The sequence below is a fragment of the Manis javanica genome, chromosome 6 (genome assembly GCF_040802235.1).
Source record: "Manis javanica isolate MJ-LG chromosome 6, MJ_LKY, whole genome shotgun sequence".
Taxonomy (NCBI): Eukaryota; Metazoa; Chordata; class Mammalia; order Pholidota; family Manidae; genus Manis; species Manis javanica.
This window is the reverse complement of record NC_133161.1, coordinates 32,303,565-32,320,175: the sequence shown is the minus strand read 5'-3', so window position 1 is coordinate 32,320,175 and position 16,611 is coordinate 32,303,565. Positions and strand designations below refer to the sequence as shown.

The following is a 16,611-nucleotide window of genomic DNA, read 5'->3' as shown; positions in this document are numbered from 1 at the left end:
GTTCAGACCAGGAATTTTTTTAAATCATGAATTTACTATCAGAGAGCTAAATGTGCTATAAATAAAATAGTTAATGTGTTCATTTTTCACCCTTCAGTTGATTGTGAGACTGTATACATGGCTTTGATTCTTCATGACAGGGATTCTTAGACTTTTAACAATTCGGAGTCTTTATTATTGTGCTATTTTCTCCAAAAAATTAACATGTCACTCTATATTTTAAATTAATTAAAATTTATCTTATTTGGAGATTTTTCTAGCAAATCACTACTAAACGACCATAATCAAGGCCAACTTCGTCTTTTGCCTCATTAGTTGCCACAGCCTCCTAACTGGCCTTAGTACCAGCCTTCAGTATGATCTTCTCCAGTCCATCTTCCCCTTTGAAAAACAAAAGTGATCCCCTCAAGATTCCCATGTCACTCCCCTGAGTAAAACTATTAATTATATGTGATTGCCCTCACAGTAAAATCCAAACTCCTGAGCCATGTATACCAGGCCTTCACTGCCAACCAGATGTCACCTTAGTAGCTCTCTTCTGCAGCCCTCACTGAAGCATCCCTGCTGCTCTGCTGTCCCAGGCTGTCCCCTTGCCAGCATTACTCTTCTCCTCTTGGCCTGTCGAGCCTCTCCTGTTTCTAAAACTCTTCCACGCAAGTGCCTCTTCTGTGTCTTCCTATTAAATCCTGTGCAAACCCCTATTATCACTAATAGGGTAAAACTAATAACCCTGTTAGCTAACCCCTCTAGACTGCTAGCTAGGTCCCTGAGAACCAAAAAAGAAAAAGAAAAAAGAAACATGAGTTCATTTTTGTTTCCTGGGATTCTGAAATGGTATCCAGCACTTAGTGAGCTCAGGCAATATTTTCCAAATAAATGATATGTGAATAAATAATTGTAGAAAACCAGGGATGACTGCAGAGCTGGGGTAGGAATCTTATTTCAACTTCACAATTTTCATCATTTGCAAGAAGGATTTGAAAGGTACCGATTCTGTAATATTTTCCTTCTCGCCATTTTCTCACTCAAGAATTAAGTTGGGAAAACTAAAAGGTACGTGCTGCATATTAGGTGTATTTCATCCTTTGGAGTAATGCCTGTTTTTATTTTCAATTCTCTTATCTGAAACTTATTTTTACATCTTCAGGGACAGGAAAGGCTAGCACTTAGATATTTGTTTGCAAACACTTTCTGACATTTTAGAATGTTGATTTTCCTTTTACTATCCTACTTCCCATTTTGAAATGTGTGATACTAAGAGATTGTTTTTATAGAATTTTACATTTCAGAAAACAGTCCTATACATGGTCTCCTTTGAATCCCAGAACAAATTACATAACAGAGTGGAGAAATCATATAAATAATGGCTCAGTTTCTTTAGCTTGCAACTTTGCCTCTTTAGAATGTTACTTAATATAACAAGAACTTAAAGAATTTTTACTAAGTTACCCATTACTTTAAGAAACAACAAAAAAGTAGGTAGTGCTGCAGTGAAAAATTACAACTACTAATACAGTTTATCTTAAATCAGGATTTGGTATATTTCCTTCCTTCAAAGTACATATATGTGCAGGGAGGACAACGGAAGGGACTGAAGGAGGAGGGGGCAGATGATAGGATATACTAGCTACTTCAGTTATACTTTTTAGGAATAAAAATAATTTGGGCTTCCATAATTTAATCCCAATTTCCTCTCCCTGTCCACCCCCAAATAGCAAAATGAGCAAAAGAAGGCACCCTTTGGTGTATTTTTAAATCATCTTTGTACCCACTTCTTTGCTTCTTTTTTCAAACCAAATCTGAACTGCCACCATTGGAACCTTATACCTTGATGCTTGTTTAACTAAGATACCCTTGGGTGGGATACCATCTCAATCTATTACTAGTCATCCATTACTTCAGTGTGAATGAATGGTCTGATGAGGAGATAACTGAAAATTACAGAAGGGACTCAAGCATGAAGGCCTTGATCTGAGCAACACATGAGAGCACCATACACTGATTAAAAAACATGCCACCAAAGAGAAAAACAGGACAGAAAAGGGAAAACAGGAGGCTCCAACGACACAATCTTCACCCATCACAATTTTGCTTTTGGACACACTTGCCCCAAATCCCTAGTGAAGGGGGCAATGGAAACTGAACAGGGGTAGAGGGAGTTCAAGTTAGATAAAGACTTTTCCTTTTTCCATAAAGGAGAATTGTTTATATCTCATTGAATGAAAAGGGCCCTGGGAGGGAGTATGAGGGCTCTGCTAGATCCAGGTGCCCTCGAGACAACGCAGAAGAGCAAAAGCTAACATGAAAACTGAACTACAATTTGCGTCCATCTGTCTCTCTTCTACCTCACCTTTCTGTACTGTTGACTGTTGTAATGTATCTGTGGCAAAGAAAGGAGACCATGCAGCAGTCAGGGAAATCAGAGGACACCACTTCAACAATTATCCAAAAATAGGACAGAGACACCTCTCTGCCTGTACTTGAACGTGTTAGGTCACTCAGCTAGGCTGCATGGCTGGAGAAGTCATTTTGCCACTTTAGGAAAAGGTAGGGGTGGGGAATGACGAGAGAGAGGAAGAGACATGACTCAGAGTGGGAAACAGCACGTAACCAAGGGCAAATATTTCTCCCAGACCTAAACAGATCAGGAAGAGTTCAGAGCAAAAGGTCATCTTTGGAGCATTCTTTTCTTTCCCCTGCCTCTGGGTAGCTTGTCATCGAGCACCTGCCAGTAACAAAAGGGGAGGGAAGGGCAAGTAAGCAGGACCTGCTTCTCTCACAGAATGGCACACTAGTTCCAGCCAAATGCTGGTTCAGCTAACAGGGACAGGGAAACAAGGAGTCATTTGGAAAGTTGTAGGATAAAGACAGTATTTCCCTGTGAGGCAAGTGGCAGGATTAACATGTTTTTTTTTGTTGTTGTTGTTTTTGTTTTTACTGAGGAGGAAACTAGTTGAAATCCTTCATGTATTTATTTTATCGGTAAGAGAATTCTGATCTCTAGTACAAACAGTAACATGTATAATTGTCAGCATTTATTACCTGCTGGGAATTTATTTACTCTGCACGGTAACCCCATGATGTGGTTCTATTATCATCCCCATTCTTCAGATGAGGAAACAAATGCCTTGCAATTGAGGAATTTTCCCAAGATCACACTGGGAACCAGAATTTGAGCCAAGGGAATCTGACACCAGAATCCAGGCTCTTAATCAATATGGAAATGATATGCTATTTCTAGCATGTGTGCATGGCTCTTCTAACAACCTGTTCTCCCTTCCAGCCAAAATCCTCTGGCTGGTTTATCATTCAGTCTTGTCACCTTTCCTGCTCTGAGAAGCACCTCTCTCCCCCTTTCTCCCATCAGCAGAGTCAGGTCCAAGTCCTCAGTGATGAGAGCTCCCCCAAGCTGATACGTGGGGGTTCCCTGCACCCTCCTCACTCTGCCCCCTTCTAAGCCCTGAGCCCTTCCCAAGCACTATACCCTGCTTTCCTGGACACACCCTTTCCTTCCTTTTATGATCTGTGCTCTAGGTATATACTCTAGCTTAGGTCAGAAAAATATTTTTCAAATACCACTATTCCTATCTTTTGTAAATTTCACAAAATTTCATAAAATTTCATTCTGTTTAACAAAGACTTCCTTAATATGTATCAAAAGCACAAGGGTAATATTTTTTGTTAACACTAGGTACCTGGACACAAAGTATTAATAATTACAGTGATATTTTATAAATATAAATATAATAATTTATATTTAGACTAAGCATATATTTTTATAGGCAGAGGCCATATTTTGTATCTTTCTCCATTTGGTTGGAAATTTCTGTCCAGTGTGCTCATCTTTTAATAAGCTATCCCATCTCATTGGCAGTTATTTTATCTTGGAAAATCCAGGGAAAACCACATGCAGTATAAATTTATTTTTCTTCTGTAGTATAACTTGCTTATTATAAATGTTTAAAAGCAGAAAAACTGGATTGAAATATACAATCACATTAATGGCTTGGTTTTATGTTGTCATAGTGCTTTTCAGTAGGTTTGTATAATTTATAATTGCAATAACTGTATGTGTAACCATTTCTCTAACATTAGCAGTATTTGTATGCATAGATGTGTATATTTGCATATATAGATATATATAATGCATATATATGTGTAATTTTTACTAAGGTATTAGGTAGTATTATAGAACATTACAGTATTTCATTTTGTGCATATAAAAATTTAGCAAAGATTTTTCTATAGTGATAAAAAGTACTGTGACTCCCATGTTCATTTCCCCCTAATTTTTAATTCACATATAATATAGTACTGCTGTCTGTGCCTGGCAATAATGGGGCCCCTGGACCCCTATCATAGAGCATGGACATTATATTTCCCAGTATTGGCAATGGCTAGCACAGATCTGTCCACTTTTCTCCACTTTCCTTCCTCTCTATCTTCCTCCCCACTCTCACCCAGTCCAATGAATTGAACAAAGCACCTCAAAGGTGGCTTTGAGGGGTAAAAATTTACAATGTTTTGTTATAAAACAAAGAAATACTAAGTGGACCATACAATTTGATCTCAATATCTTTAGAACTTTGTCTCCAATGATCTAAGTTTAATATTCTTTCTGACTGAAACTTTGTAAACTGCAATGCATGAAATGAAGAAATCATCAAATGAGACTAGAACATGTAAAAAGAAGCATAAGATGCAACGACCCCTTCCTCTCCAGTGTAGATATGACCTTCCTAAGGTAGTCACAGGAATGGCACACATTACTTGGACTCTGTGTGCAGGGCCCATGAAACTGACTGAATATGCTAGATATTCTGTGGAAATTTTCATCTTGTTTATATTCTCTAACCCTAAATAATGTGTGGGAGGGGCATGATCATAGCAGTGGAAATAAAACAACAAGAAATCATCTATCATGTAGAAGAGACAAGTGAGCAGTCAACTGAATTACTTATAGACACATTATTTAGGTAAGAAGAGGCTATGATGATTAGAGTTTTGAAATAGACACCTGAAAAAGAGCCAGAGTTGTTGGTATTATTGGTCTAAAGGTGATTGAAGGGCTACATGAAACATGAAAAATATTGTACAAAGAACAGTTTTGCTAAAACTTTCTTTTTCTACGAGAGAGAAAGCCTAAGTGGAATTCTCTTACAGTGATCATTTCATTAGAGCAGGCATACACAGTAAGAACTGTGATCATAAATATATTCAAAAAGGGGAAATGGGCAAAATAAGAAGACTGTAAAATATTTTTCCTGAAAGAGCTTTAGGAATGATGAACATTAATCTATCTGGGACCTACCAGATGCAGGCAAGCTCTAGGCTGCATGATGAACTAGGGATTCATTTAAAGATTTCCGTGATTTTATGATTCTTAAGAGTAGAAGAAATATTTGCAATTGGGAAAGAAAATTCTCCCAGCCTTATAATCTGGCGTGAAGTCTGCCTGGCATGAAACGTTTCATGGTGAGGATGGGTTTGGGCTACTTTAATGCAGTCCCAAAGAAACTGCTCTGTCTTCTAATAAATTTAACAGACCAGTGGTGCCTCAACTCTTGCCACAGGCCAGTACCTTTTGGGTGTGGTTAATGGGAGAGTTTAGTACAGTTCAGGCCCTTTTTTAGAAAAATAAAAAAGACCTTGGCTGCTGCCAGTTTGTAATTCTTGATCTCACATTCCAAGAAACCTTCAGTTTATAGAAATGGAAAGAACTGCCAGTTCCCTGCAAGCAACTTGGCCACTTAGCCTGTAGGGTTCCCCCTTAAATGATGCTTCCTTCAATTTGCTTACAAATATTTCTCTAATAGTATGTTACTTCCTCTTGTGGAGTTGGGATTCCCTGTAAGTCATCCGGACTTCAGTTCCACTGCTCTTCCCACGATGTAAAAGCTTTTTTATGGATGTATTTGTGGGCGTTTCCTTTATTCATGGTTCTTACACAGGAGAGTGGTATTTGCTGGCATAACTTATGCCTTTTAAAACCCCTTTATAGAATATGCATTTTCAAGTTTCCCTTAGATCACTGCTTTTCAAAATTTAACGTTCGCAAGAACAACCTGGGAATTTTGTTAAAATGCACATTTGGATTCTGTAAATCTGGTATTGGGTCCAAGATTCTGATTTCTAATGAGCTCCCAGGTGACAGTGGCACTGACACTGCAGGTCCCTGAACCACATTTGAAGTAGCAAAGGTCCTAGAAATTAACTCAAGAAAGATACAGAGAGAGATTAGGTTGAAATAGCTGCAGACAGAGAAAAGAAGTAACTAACAGAGAGGTAGTTTTTGGCCCTATGCTAAGATCTACTGTCTGTCCTCTAACAATAATCCCCACACCTGCTTTAAAACACATTCACATTCTTTCTGAGGTAAGTTGAATTAATTGAAAATAAAGCCAGCAGTGTAGAATTAAGCACATCTTCCAGTCTGTACAAAAGCTTATGTTGAAATCACAGGTTTTCTTTGGACTTAGTGGAAAAAAAACTCATTATATGATTATGAGAAAGTAAAGTTCTCTATAAAACAAAACCACTTAATAAATGGTCAATATGAACTTATATATACTTTTTAAGGAGTGAAATACTTCATGATTAAGTATCATTGCCTTGAAAGGAGTGGTTGTAGAGATAAATATGTTCAGGTAAAAGCAACTGCAACTCCTGGTAAATAGTTTATTTACTAGGGGAAGAACCAAAAGGAAAGACAGTTTCCTCTGTTAAATAATAGAGCTCTGACTTAAAGCCAGATGGGTTGGTTACAAAACAAAGGGCTTTTGTAGAGGACTCCTCCCAAATATTTACATTAACTTAAGAAAAATATGGAAGTTTACATCTCCTTGCAATTTCTGGTAGTACTCAGGAGCTAATATTATTTTATTATTTATTGTTTCATTATAGTTAAAATGGAATTTTTAAATTGTGTAAAACAAAATGTGATGTTCTAATATGCTGTTTAATATATCTACTATGCTGTATTCTCTATATGTATACTATAAAATGGTAAATATCTCAGGTATATATTACATTGTATCATATCATATTATATTTTGTTGTCCTGTTAGGTTTTCTGAGAGTTAGTTATACTTTGGATAAGATTTATGGCATTTCAAAGTTTCTAAAGCATGATCATAATTTTGTTTCACTTGAATAGGAGGAAATGTAGTCATTGTCCACATATCTAAATAGTCTACTGCTCCCAACTAGATGTAATGTGGTGCTGTTTTACCACTTGACCCCAATTTTCCTGAAAATTGCTATGCTGATAAATATTTTCAGTCTTGGATTAGATAAGACTGTAATTATTACTTTTATTATTGATATAAATCTACCTAGATAAAGAAATGAACCAAATATTTATTTACCTTTCATTTCATGCTTTCTGAAAGTATTTTACTCCTTGCTTATATTAATATTTGGCTGTAAGTTTAGACTAAGACTTTCTCTACTTAAAGATTTCTGGAACAGTTATTTTGATAGGACTACTATCATCCAGTTATTAAACTAATCAAATTAGATAGATTATCCAATTTTACGGCACTTTGATTTATTTTGGCACCATGATGAGATGATGAAAGGAACCTGGAATTCTGCATGGACTTGAGGCACAAATTAAAAAGAACTCAATGTTTTCATATTTGTTTATCATTTAGCATTTTCTCAATATTTAGATTTAAACTGAAAAATAGGATTGTTTTTATGATTTTTCCTTTAATGTCATTTTTAAAAGAGGGTATTTCAATCTCAAAGGAAAAGTTTTCCAGATAAAAGAAAAAGCAAGGTTGAAAATTTTGAAAAACTACTTTCAGAGACAAACTTGTGCTACATCTTCCAAAAAAGTCACAAGTTTCATCAGATTTAGTTCTAATTCCAGAATGGTAATAATAGCGATGACAATGATAAGATAATGGCCTAAATTTTTGAAACTGGGATAAATTGTCAACTTCCTTAAAAATCACATTCTGCTTTAAGGCAAGAGAATGTATCTCATGACCTGTCTGGGTCCCTCTCTCTGAGGTGTTTTGTTAAGCATCACATATGAGAATCTTCATATAGAAACTTGCATTTAATTTAAGATTAAGGGATCATTTTTGTTACCAACTGTTCAATGGAAAGATTTTTAATACCCTACATAAAGTTTTCTGAGAATGAAATAAAAAAGAGCAAAATGGTGTATCTCAGAAATTAGATTAAAACACAGAAAACTGAAAGCTAAGAACCAGTCCCTAATGACCCACACATTTGACGTAGGTTTGGGCTCTTCACATCTTCCTGCATTCACACTTTGCCTCATCATTGATGGAATTTACTTCTTCAGTCCTTGTCTTGGAATTGGGTCACATGACTCACCCTGGCCAACAGAACAGGGAAGAAGTAACAGTGTGCTATTTCCAAGTCTAGACTTGGGAGCTTTGCATATTTTTTCTTGTCCTCTTGTGCATCTGCTACTTCTTGTATCAAGTGAAGCACCTGCCCCAACTAGCTTGCTGGCCCAAGGAGGATGAGAGACCTATGGAGCAGAACCAGCTTAGATCTGCAATGGGAAGCAGAGCTGCCGCAGCCATGCCAGCCTAGATCAGCCAAGCCACAGCACACCCAACTACAGATCCGTGAGAATAAATGGTCGTTCTTGAGCCACTGAGCTTTGTAGAAGTTTATTTCACCAAATTATTGTAGTAATGATTGATACACCCTAAAATTCAGTTTTAAAATATGTGTTGAATATATGATGACAAAAAAAAGTGTTGGTTCACATCATCTTTCGCTGGTGATCAGCTGCTGTGCTATCACTCAGACTTAAAGCCCATCTGCACTGACTGAGTACTTACAACTACACCTTTACCAGTCTGAGTTAAGACACTGAAAAGAGCTGTACTTTCTATGCAAATTTGCTACTCAAAAGTTTTCCCAAGAATTAACCTTATTTCAATAAGATTAAATAACCAATAAGATTGATTTGGTCTTGAATAACATAATTTGATAAGAAAATTGTAAAATAAACTGACAGTGATAGCTAAAGGCCAGACATACTATTCCACTGTCAATATTTTGTGGATAAAAGCCTTTATGCAAGGCTATCAATGAAATATAAATATTGGCAGACTAAAATCACATATTTGGAATTTGAATTTGAGGGTTTGTTATAATTCAGGAAAAAAACAGATCTTAAGAGATGTTACTGGCAAAATCTTGGCAGGATTTGGTTGAAGGGAAGAAGAAAAATTGTGATTGATACCACTTTTGAAGTGTTTACTCACATTCTTTTCTAGGTGCCCCTGGAGCCTTCCTCCCCCACCCACAACCCCCATGCCTAGGGTAGGATTATTACAGCACAGAAGCAGAGATAAGGCTCTTCTTGATTCCAAAAGCTTTTATCTTGTGATAATTCAAGGCATAAAAAATTGTTGGGTGATAATAAAAGCAAAGCTTCCTGCTCTAAGGAGAGGAAATTGGGAAAATAAGCAAACTAATTTTTGATACATGTGTCCCTAGCACAGACCCAGATAAGTTAGGAAGATGTAAGAGCAGAGATACTTATGCCTCCTGCTTCTGGGTAGAGCCTGTGGAGATCAGCAACCCTCTATAGTTTCTCTGCACCATGGCACAGCATTTATTCTGTTCTCTATACCACGCTCACCATGGGATGCTCCATGATGCTGCATCAGGCTTGCCCATCCAGATTCATTAGACATGCACAGAGCCCCCAAAAAAGGACAAAAGTAGCAAAGCGTGTCTCTAGCACTAAGGGTCATACTGAATGCATGTGAAGGACAGAGGAGAAATACTGAATGGACCGATGACTGAGGACAGACAGGATGATGTACCTATCAGCAGACTCAAGATGCACGGCTAAGGAAGAGACTCTCCTTCCCAGGTCCACCTGAGATTCCTTGGCAATTCATTGGCTCCTGGAATTTAGACACAATCCCAACAAAATGGAAGAAACTAGGAATTGACTAAACTGGATATTCTGCCACCTGAAGGAATGGGGGTTTGTAAAAGAAATTAAGTTTAGTTACAGAAAACAAGAAATTTGTATCTCACAATAGACTTTAATAGTATCTACAACATGGTCCACTTTTAAAAATCTGTAGCGAATAAAATGATTTTATTTGATCGAGCTTAATGGTAAGTGTTCATTATACTATTTGCTATATCTTGGGTGACTGATTTATTTCACAATACAAACAGTTTAAAGTAAAATGCATTTATTCCAGTGCTGAATCCGTGGGTAGAAATTTGTCCCCTTAACTCTAGCATCTATTATGATGTTAAGAAGTATCCTTAGTGCTAGATAAGCAACACGTCATTAAATGTTCACAACACCCCTACTGGGTAGATGTCGATATGTTTTCCATTTTACAAATAAAGAAAATGAAGCTCATTTAAAGAAACAGTATGAAAAGAATACTATCTCAGCCATCTTGGTCAGAAAGATTCTTAAAACGTGAAAATGGTTTTTTATTTTTTTAGGAAAATAAATAGAAAAAACTCATTTAAAATACTCAAAATAGAAAGGCCCAAACCAAGGAAGATTCCAGTGGGTCTTCATGCCAGGACTAGGAACAGATCATCTAGAAAGCTGTTTCTTTAAGGAAGAAAGTTTGGCAGGCATAGGGAGAAGGCCTGAATGGAATTCAGTGAATGGAAAGGTGGGTAAAGTATTGATGGTGGAAAATAGGGCAAATATTTAGCTCAACACACAGATTGTAAAAATACTGACATTTATGTACTCACATGTAAACAGTCACCCTCGGAAATGTATCCCCTTCCCTCCTGTCCTTCTTCTAAAGGCACCAAACCTTCCAATGAGACAGCAACTAGCCAGCAGAACTCTCAAGGCGCAGTTACAGAACTGTGACCCAGATCTGTAATGACTGCTGGATGGCTCTGCTGTACTGGTCATTACTTTTTTTTATATCACACCTAGTGATAACACCTAGTATAATCTAGGCTATCATCCCTTTTCGGAACTCATCAACAAAGATGCATTTGGGCAGTCTCAAGCTTCTGACAGTTGGGAAATGTTGGAAAGATGCCTGCTTCTTAGAACAATTGATAACATTGTAAGTGGTCAAACCTTAGACTCCTGATCCTATAGTGGGGTTAGATGCAGCCAGTGCAGCATATGAAGAGTACCTAGGAGGTGGGGACTAGAAGAGGAGGTCATGCAGGAGGAAGGGCACCTAGAAAGATGAGAGAACATGAAAGGCCACTGACTTCACACTTTTGCCATGAGCAGGCCTTCACTAGACTACTCAAGAATCCCATGTACCGTAAGTTGCTAACAGGTTCTCTAGTTGTTTATCAGCTTCAAAATATTTCATTGAACCACAAAACTGCTTAGGAACAAATCATTTTCATGTATTTAGACTTCAGTTTCCTCATATTGAGATGGCAGGTTTAGATGATATGTGCCCCTTTTAGCTCTATATTTTTAGTAACATATAATGCATGAGCTGACTTTCAAGGCTGTTCCTTAAAAAAATGGAGGGCAAATAAGTTGCCATTTATCCATTTTGTAGTAAAAGATGTGGAGAAAGTTATTAACTTGTCTCCAAGCCTAAAGTTATCTGTGTATCAAAGAAAAATATTTTGTTTTTTTACATCATCTATCCATTTCAAATCTTGTACCTATGCTAATAATGTTCTTCCTCATCTTTTCTCTATTTCTCATACAGTTGGAGACAATTCTGCCATTCATTTATTGAATAAGATTTGTTTCTTTTTGTTGCCAGCTTCTTGTTGAGACAGGTTAATGAAGAGTTTGTGGTTTTTCCCGTCATAGGAATTCATTTGGCACTGACAATGCTTCACTGATCATCATGATTCTGTGTGCTGCTGTTGATTGGCTCCAACGAGGACTTCCCCAGCATGGCTGCTTTCCTTCCTTTGAGCACTAGTTAAGCATTCACTCCAAGGCCTCCCCGGAAAATCCATTCCTCGCTGGAATGCAGGACACCCTTTCTCCCTGTTCCTGTTGACTTTTTTTTCACAGTCAAGATTACTCATCACAGCTGAAGACTGAATAACAATAGATGGGAAACAGTTTCCACATTTTTCCATAGAACATAACCCCAACTGCTTTGCAGCCAATATTTATGAGGGAAGAGGTAGAGGAGCAGCAATCTTTCAGCATTCATTAGACTTAAACTGGGGACTAATATAACACATTGAACTTGACACCACCCTTTTCTAGCATATCATGTTTGTTAACAACCAATCTGTTCAAAGAATTTAGAAATTAAATTTAGCAGAAATAAAATTAAGAAAACACAACTTTTGTATGATCTTTAGTATTCCAGTGATGACTAGCCTGCATAATTAAAGTCATGACAACATTTGTAACATTTTCTCTGCTATATAGTGGAAACTGATCTTTTTTTCAAAAACTGTATTGCCCTTTTGCTATCAACAATAGCCTGTCCTTTATAGTTTTATAGTTCTCTTTCATATTTTCATGTCTTGTCTTCAACTAAGGATTCCATCATTTCACTTTCTCCTCCTCTTTTGTGTGCCTGTCCCCATATACAAACTGCCGGTATTTTTAATGTGACCTGTACCCCTTCAGGTATATTCCCAGCTTCTTTATTTCATGCCATAATCTGGGTTTTGAGTACATGTGGAAGTGTAGGTGAAATGCCCTTTCCATTTTTGGAGAGTGAATTTCTTGATATTATATACCAAATGTAAAACGACTGTTTTTGTTTAATTCCCTCTGTGCTGCTTTATAATAAAGAAAAGAAAAAAAGCCCCCAATTCAGAAACAGATAAAATATTTTAATCGTTAACAATTTTTAAAATTCTAATTATTAGTAGAAAAGCCAAGTCTCCAACAACTCACAGCCAAGCACATTTAAAAATAAATAAATCCCTCTGGTAAACTTGAAACTCCAATTAAATATTTCTACCATTGTAAGTATTTCATGTATTTTGTAAATATGGCATAACCTACTGGCATGAATTTCCTTTGCTCCAGAAAAAAATCAGTAAAGTTTAACATTTTCATTTCTTATTTCCAAGCACTAAGGAGAGATTTCAGAAGCCGTAGGAAAACGTTAAATTCTTGCATCCCGACTTCTCCAAGTTTCCATCCGCACCGACTAGACGTAAACAAGTGTCACCAAAAGCACACCACACACCCGCACCCACACAAATTCTTCCCTTGTGTTTAGATATGAAATGCACCTAAAGGTTCCGGGCCATTTTTCAGCCCTTCCTCTGTGAAACAGGGAGGTAGTTGTGTCTTAGTGATGGAACGCGGGCGATGAGAAGAAACAGCTTAGAAGAGAGCAGAATTCTTCCTGAAGCTCGGGTGCCCATACTGGGCATCTTTGCAGGCGCTTCGGGTTCCTCCACTTCCCACCCCTGCTGGGATGATGCACTGCAAAAACATTCGCTCTCCCCAGGCCGCCTCTCTGTTGTTCACAGCTGGGAAAATGTTGCCCCAGGTTTAAAATATCTGCCCAAGCAGTGAAACATTTTCTCCTTGCTCTTTGCTCCCTGCGGGCGCTCCCCGCCCTCTACTGCCAGAACCTTGGGGATGTGCCTAGACCCGGCGCAGCGCACGTCCCGGCCAACCGCGAGCAGAACAAACCCTTGGCGGGCAGCCAGGAGACTCCCTCCCAGCCACCGCCCCACCCCCCCTCCGCCAGCGCCTTTCCCCCTCCATACAATACAAGATCTTCCTTCCTCAGTTCCCTTAAATCACAGCCCAGGGAAATCTCAGAGCCTTCATCCAGCCACGGGCCAGCATGTCTGGGGGCAAATACGTAGACTCCGAGGTAGGCTTGAGTGGGTGCGCGCCGGGCTCCGGGGCGCGCAGAGAGCGCCTGTTTCTGTTATCTCCCACTCCAAATATTCCGACTGCTTTCCTTGCCCCAGCCTTCTCTCGACTTTGGAGCACTCCTCTCGCGCTGGCACCGCTGAGGAATGGGCCTGGGCGGGGAGGTGAAGGGGAGGCAGGAATGTTTCATGTTTTCCTATTGGGAAGGGGGCCAGGAAGGCCCTAAGCTACCGGGACACGGAAAAGGGGGTCAGGGTCCTGAGGCTGGCTCTGCCTGTCGGACCGAGGCAGTATTTCTGGATGGGTCCTGGATGCTGATTTATTATTGCCGGGTCCCCGCGGTCCAGCCCCTGCCTGCAAGGAGGCTGCGAGCTGGATCGCAGGGTGGGAGGTCCTTCACCCGCCGTCCGGGGGACGGTTCCCGAGACCCCGCGAGGCGCCTGGACCTCCTCCAGGCCAAGGCGGCAGAGCGTCGTGTTTGCACTTTCCAAAGCTCTTGGGCCACCTCAAGAACTCTTCTTGCCTTTCGGCGCCTAGCAGGGGTGTTCGGAGAGGGACGGACCTCCCCTCCTCCCAAATACCATCACCCCTTCCAACCACCCTCCTGCGCTCGGGCTCCGCCCGAGTGTGGAGACCTGGTTTTCCCTAACGCAATCGCCATTCAGCCGCCGGCCGGCAGCCCGGTAGTGACCTGAGGGTGGGTCTAGGGAGTGTGCAGGTGAGATCTCATGACACATGGCTCGATCTTGGAATGGGGGCATCCGGGGCTGTGACCCCACGGGGGTGGGGGAAGCTGTGGAGGGACAGAATGCAGAGGGAGGATGTGGCACACGGACAGGTGCGAGGGAGTCGCGGCCAGGAAGCAAAGAAAATGGGGACATTCCGTGGGTGGGTGGGTGAGGGTGTCCAAACTGTATTTTAAGGATGAAGCTGGGAGGGATATGGGCAGAAGGGGAATGGGGAAAGAGGACGGGAAAATGCCGCAGGTGAAGCACTCCGAGGGTGGCTGAGAGAGGGGCTGGGGGGAAGTCGGAGATCGGTCTCCTCCCCGGCGGGGGTCTCCGCAGGGTACCCCCGGCCGGGCGTGAGCGGGCGGGGAGCTGGGCGGACTGCGCCGCGGGGTTTGCCCTGACCCCTGGCGGCGGGCAGAGGAGGCAGGAGCTCCCTGCCTGGTACCGAGGGGTGTGGTGTCTTCTCCTCGATCCTTTTAAAAAGCTTGTGGCGCCCAGGAGTTTACTGTGCGTCGAGCCACCGCTGCCGAAGCGTTTAGTTCGATTTCGAGTCTGAAGGTTTGCCTCGCTGCCGGGCTGACTTCTGATCGCTTGTTTTTCTTTTTGAATTTTTCTTCCCACCACCGTGCCATCCGCCGCCCTCCTGGCTGTCCGGCCCTCCACAGGGACATCTCTACACTGTTCCCACTCGGGAACAGGGCAACATCTACAAGCCCAACAACAAGGCCATGGCAGAAGAGGTGAACGAGAAGCAAGTGTACGACGCGCACACCAAAGAGATTAACCTGGTCAACCGCGACCCCAAACATCTCAACGACGATGTGGTCAAGGTAAGGTGAGGCGGCCAGCGAGGGGACGCTGTCGGGGCCGGCACAGCTCTTCTCTGGCAAGCAGCCTATGCATCTGTCTTTACCTTCGCCACATGCCACCGTTTTCTGGGCTTGAAGTGTGGGAGCTCCTGCCGTAGTTGGAAATGTCACATCACCCCTCCCCCTTCCTCCTGTCCATTAGTTCAGCTGGAATTTAGCTTACTAGACTTTTGTAGGAGTTCATGTAACTGCTCTGTTCTCCTGGCAAATGAACCTCCGGATTTTAGCAACAAACAGAACCCCCCACTCCTTGGAGAGGTGGGACTGTTGTGCTGCAGGCCACCCTCTCTCTATTCTCAGGCGGAAAGTCTAGTGAAGGCTGGTGTCCCATCGCACCCAGAATTGGCTGTAAGATCATCATGTAAGGTCTTGCACCAAAGGTGAAAGCCAGAATACAGAGTAGGCAGGCTCCCACAGCTAAAATCAAGATAACCTGAAGTGGTTTTCTTAAAAATAATAGAGTGGGTGGAAATGCCTCTTACTAAAGACAAAGAATACCAGTAATATGCATATTATATACTATACAATATATATGAAGATTATTCTAAGTGGAAAAACATGGCTCTTGGTGTGCACAGCTAAGCAAATTTACACAACCAAAAATAATGTGAGCCTCTTGGTTTCTCCCACAGACACCTCTAATTAGGTGTGGAAAGTTGCTTCTTTAGTGACTACCTGGGTCAGCCTTCCCTGAGCTAATGGAACATTCAGGTTGGAGTTCTTTTTTATACTTTCAGGATGTGCTTGGCGAGATTAAAAATAAGTTAATTGAATGGGTTACTGACCAAACTTAGATTTTAACCTGGTGACCAGTTTTTTATTATGTTATTCAACTTTGACCCTTTTAGCAAATCAAGTCAGAGGAAATTATTGTCTCAACCCATCTGGATTGGGAAATCATGGGCCTGAGCCATCCTTGGCAAAGGCTTTCCGTGAGGGGCTGAGAAGGCCAAGGCAAGTCCTGGCCTAGAGGATCAGAGTGTGAAGACCCAGTTCTGCACAACTGAGCAGCCAATGAGGTGGACAAGCAGTTTCTGCCCCTGGCCTCCTTTCAGTGGGTGGGAGTAGCTATATAGTTCAGAGACTATTCACATTTATGAATAATATATTTCAAAAGGGGGAACAATTTAATCTGTAACTGGAAGGAAAATGTAACCATCAGAATTGACTCTCTTGGCTTGCTGGTGAGGAAAAAGGAAAATTGGAGCATTTAGCAGATTTT

The 16,611-nt window shown here is 40.7% G+C and overlaps 2 protein-coding genes across 3 annotated transcripts in view; one reads left to right on the top strand and one right to left on the bottom strand.

Annotated features, from left to right (window-relative positions):
- Positions 1-16,611, bottom strand: part of TFEC (transcription factor EC) — a 629,038-nt gene that overhangs the window by 488,952 nt on the left and 123,475 nt on the right. The window lies entirely within an intron of this gene.
- Positions 13,632-16,611, top strand: part of CAV1 (caveolin 1) — a 31,773-nt gene continuing 28,793 nt past the window's right edge. The window contains exons 1-2 of one of the 2 annotated variants that reach the window (XM_017664029.3): positions 13,632-13,787; positions 15,186-15,350. In XM_017664029.3, coding sequence (XP_017519518.1) covers positions 13,758-13,787; positions 15,186-15,350 — 195 coding nt within the window. In that variant the 5' untranslated portion in view covers positions 13,632-13,757. Of the gene's footprint in view, positions 13,788-14,269; positions 14,508-15,185; positions 15,351-16,611 lie in introns of those variants that run through there. The other variant, XM_017664030.3, reaches the window with a different exon arrangement.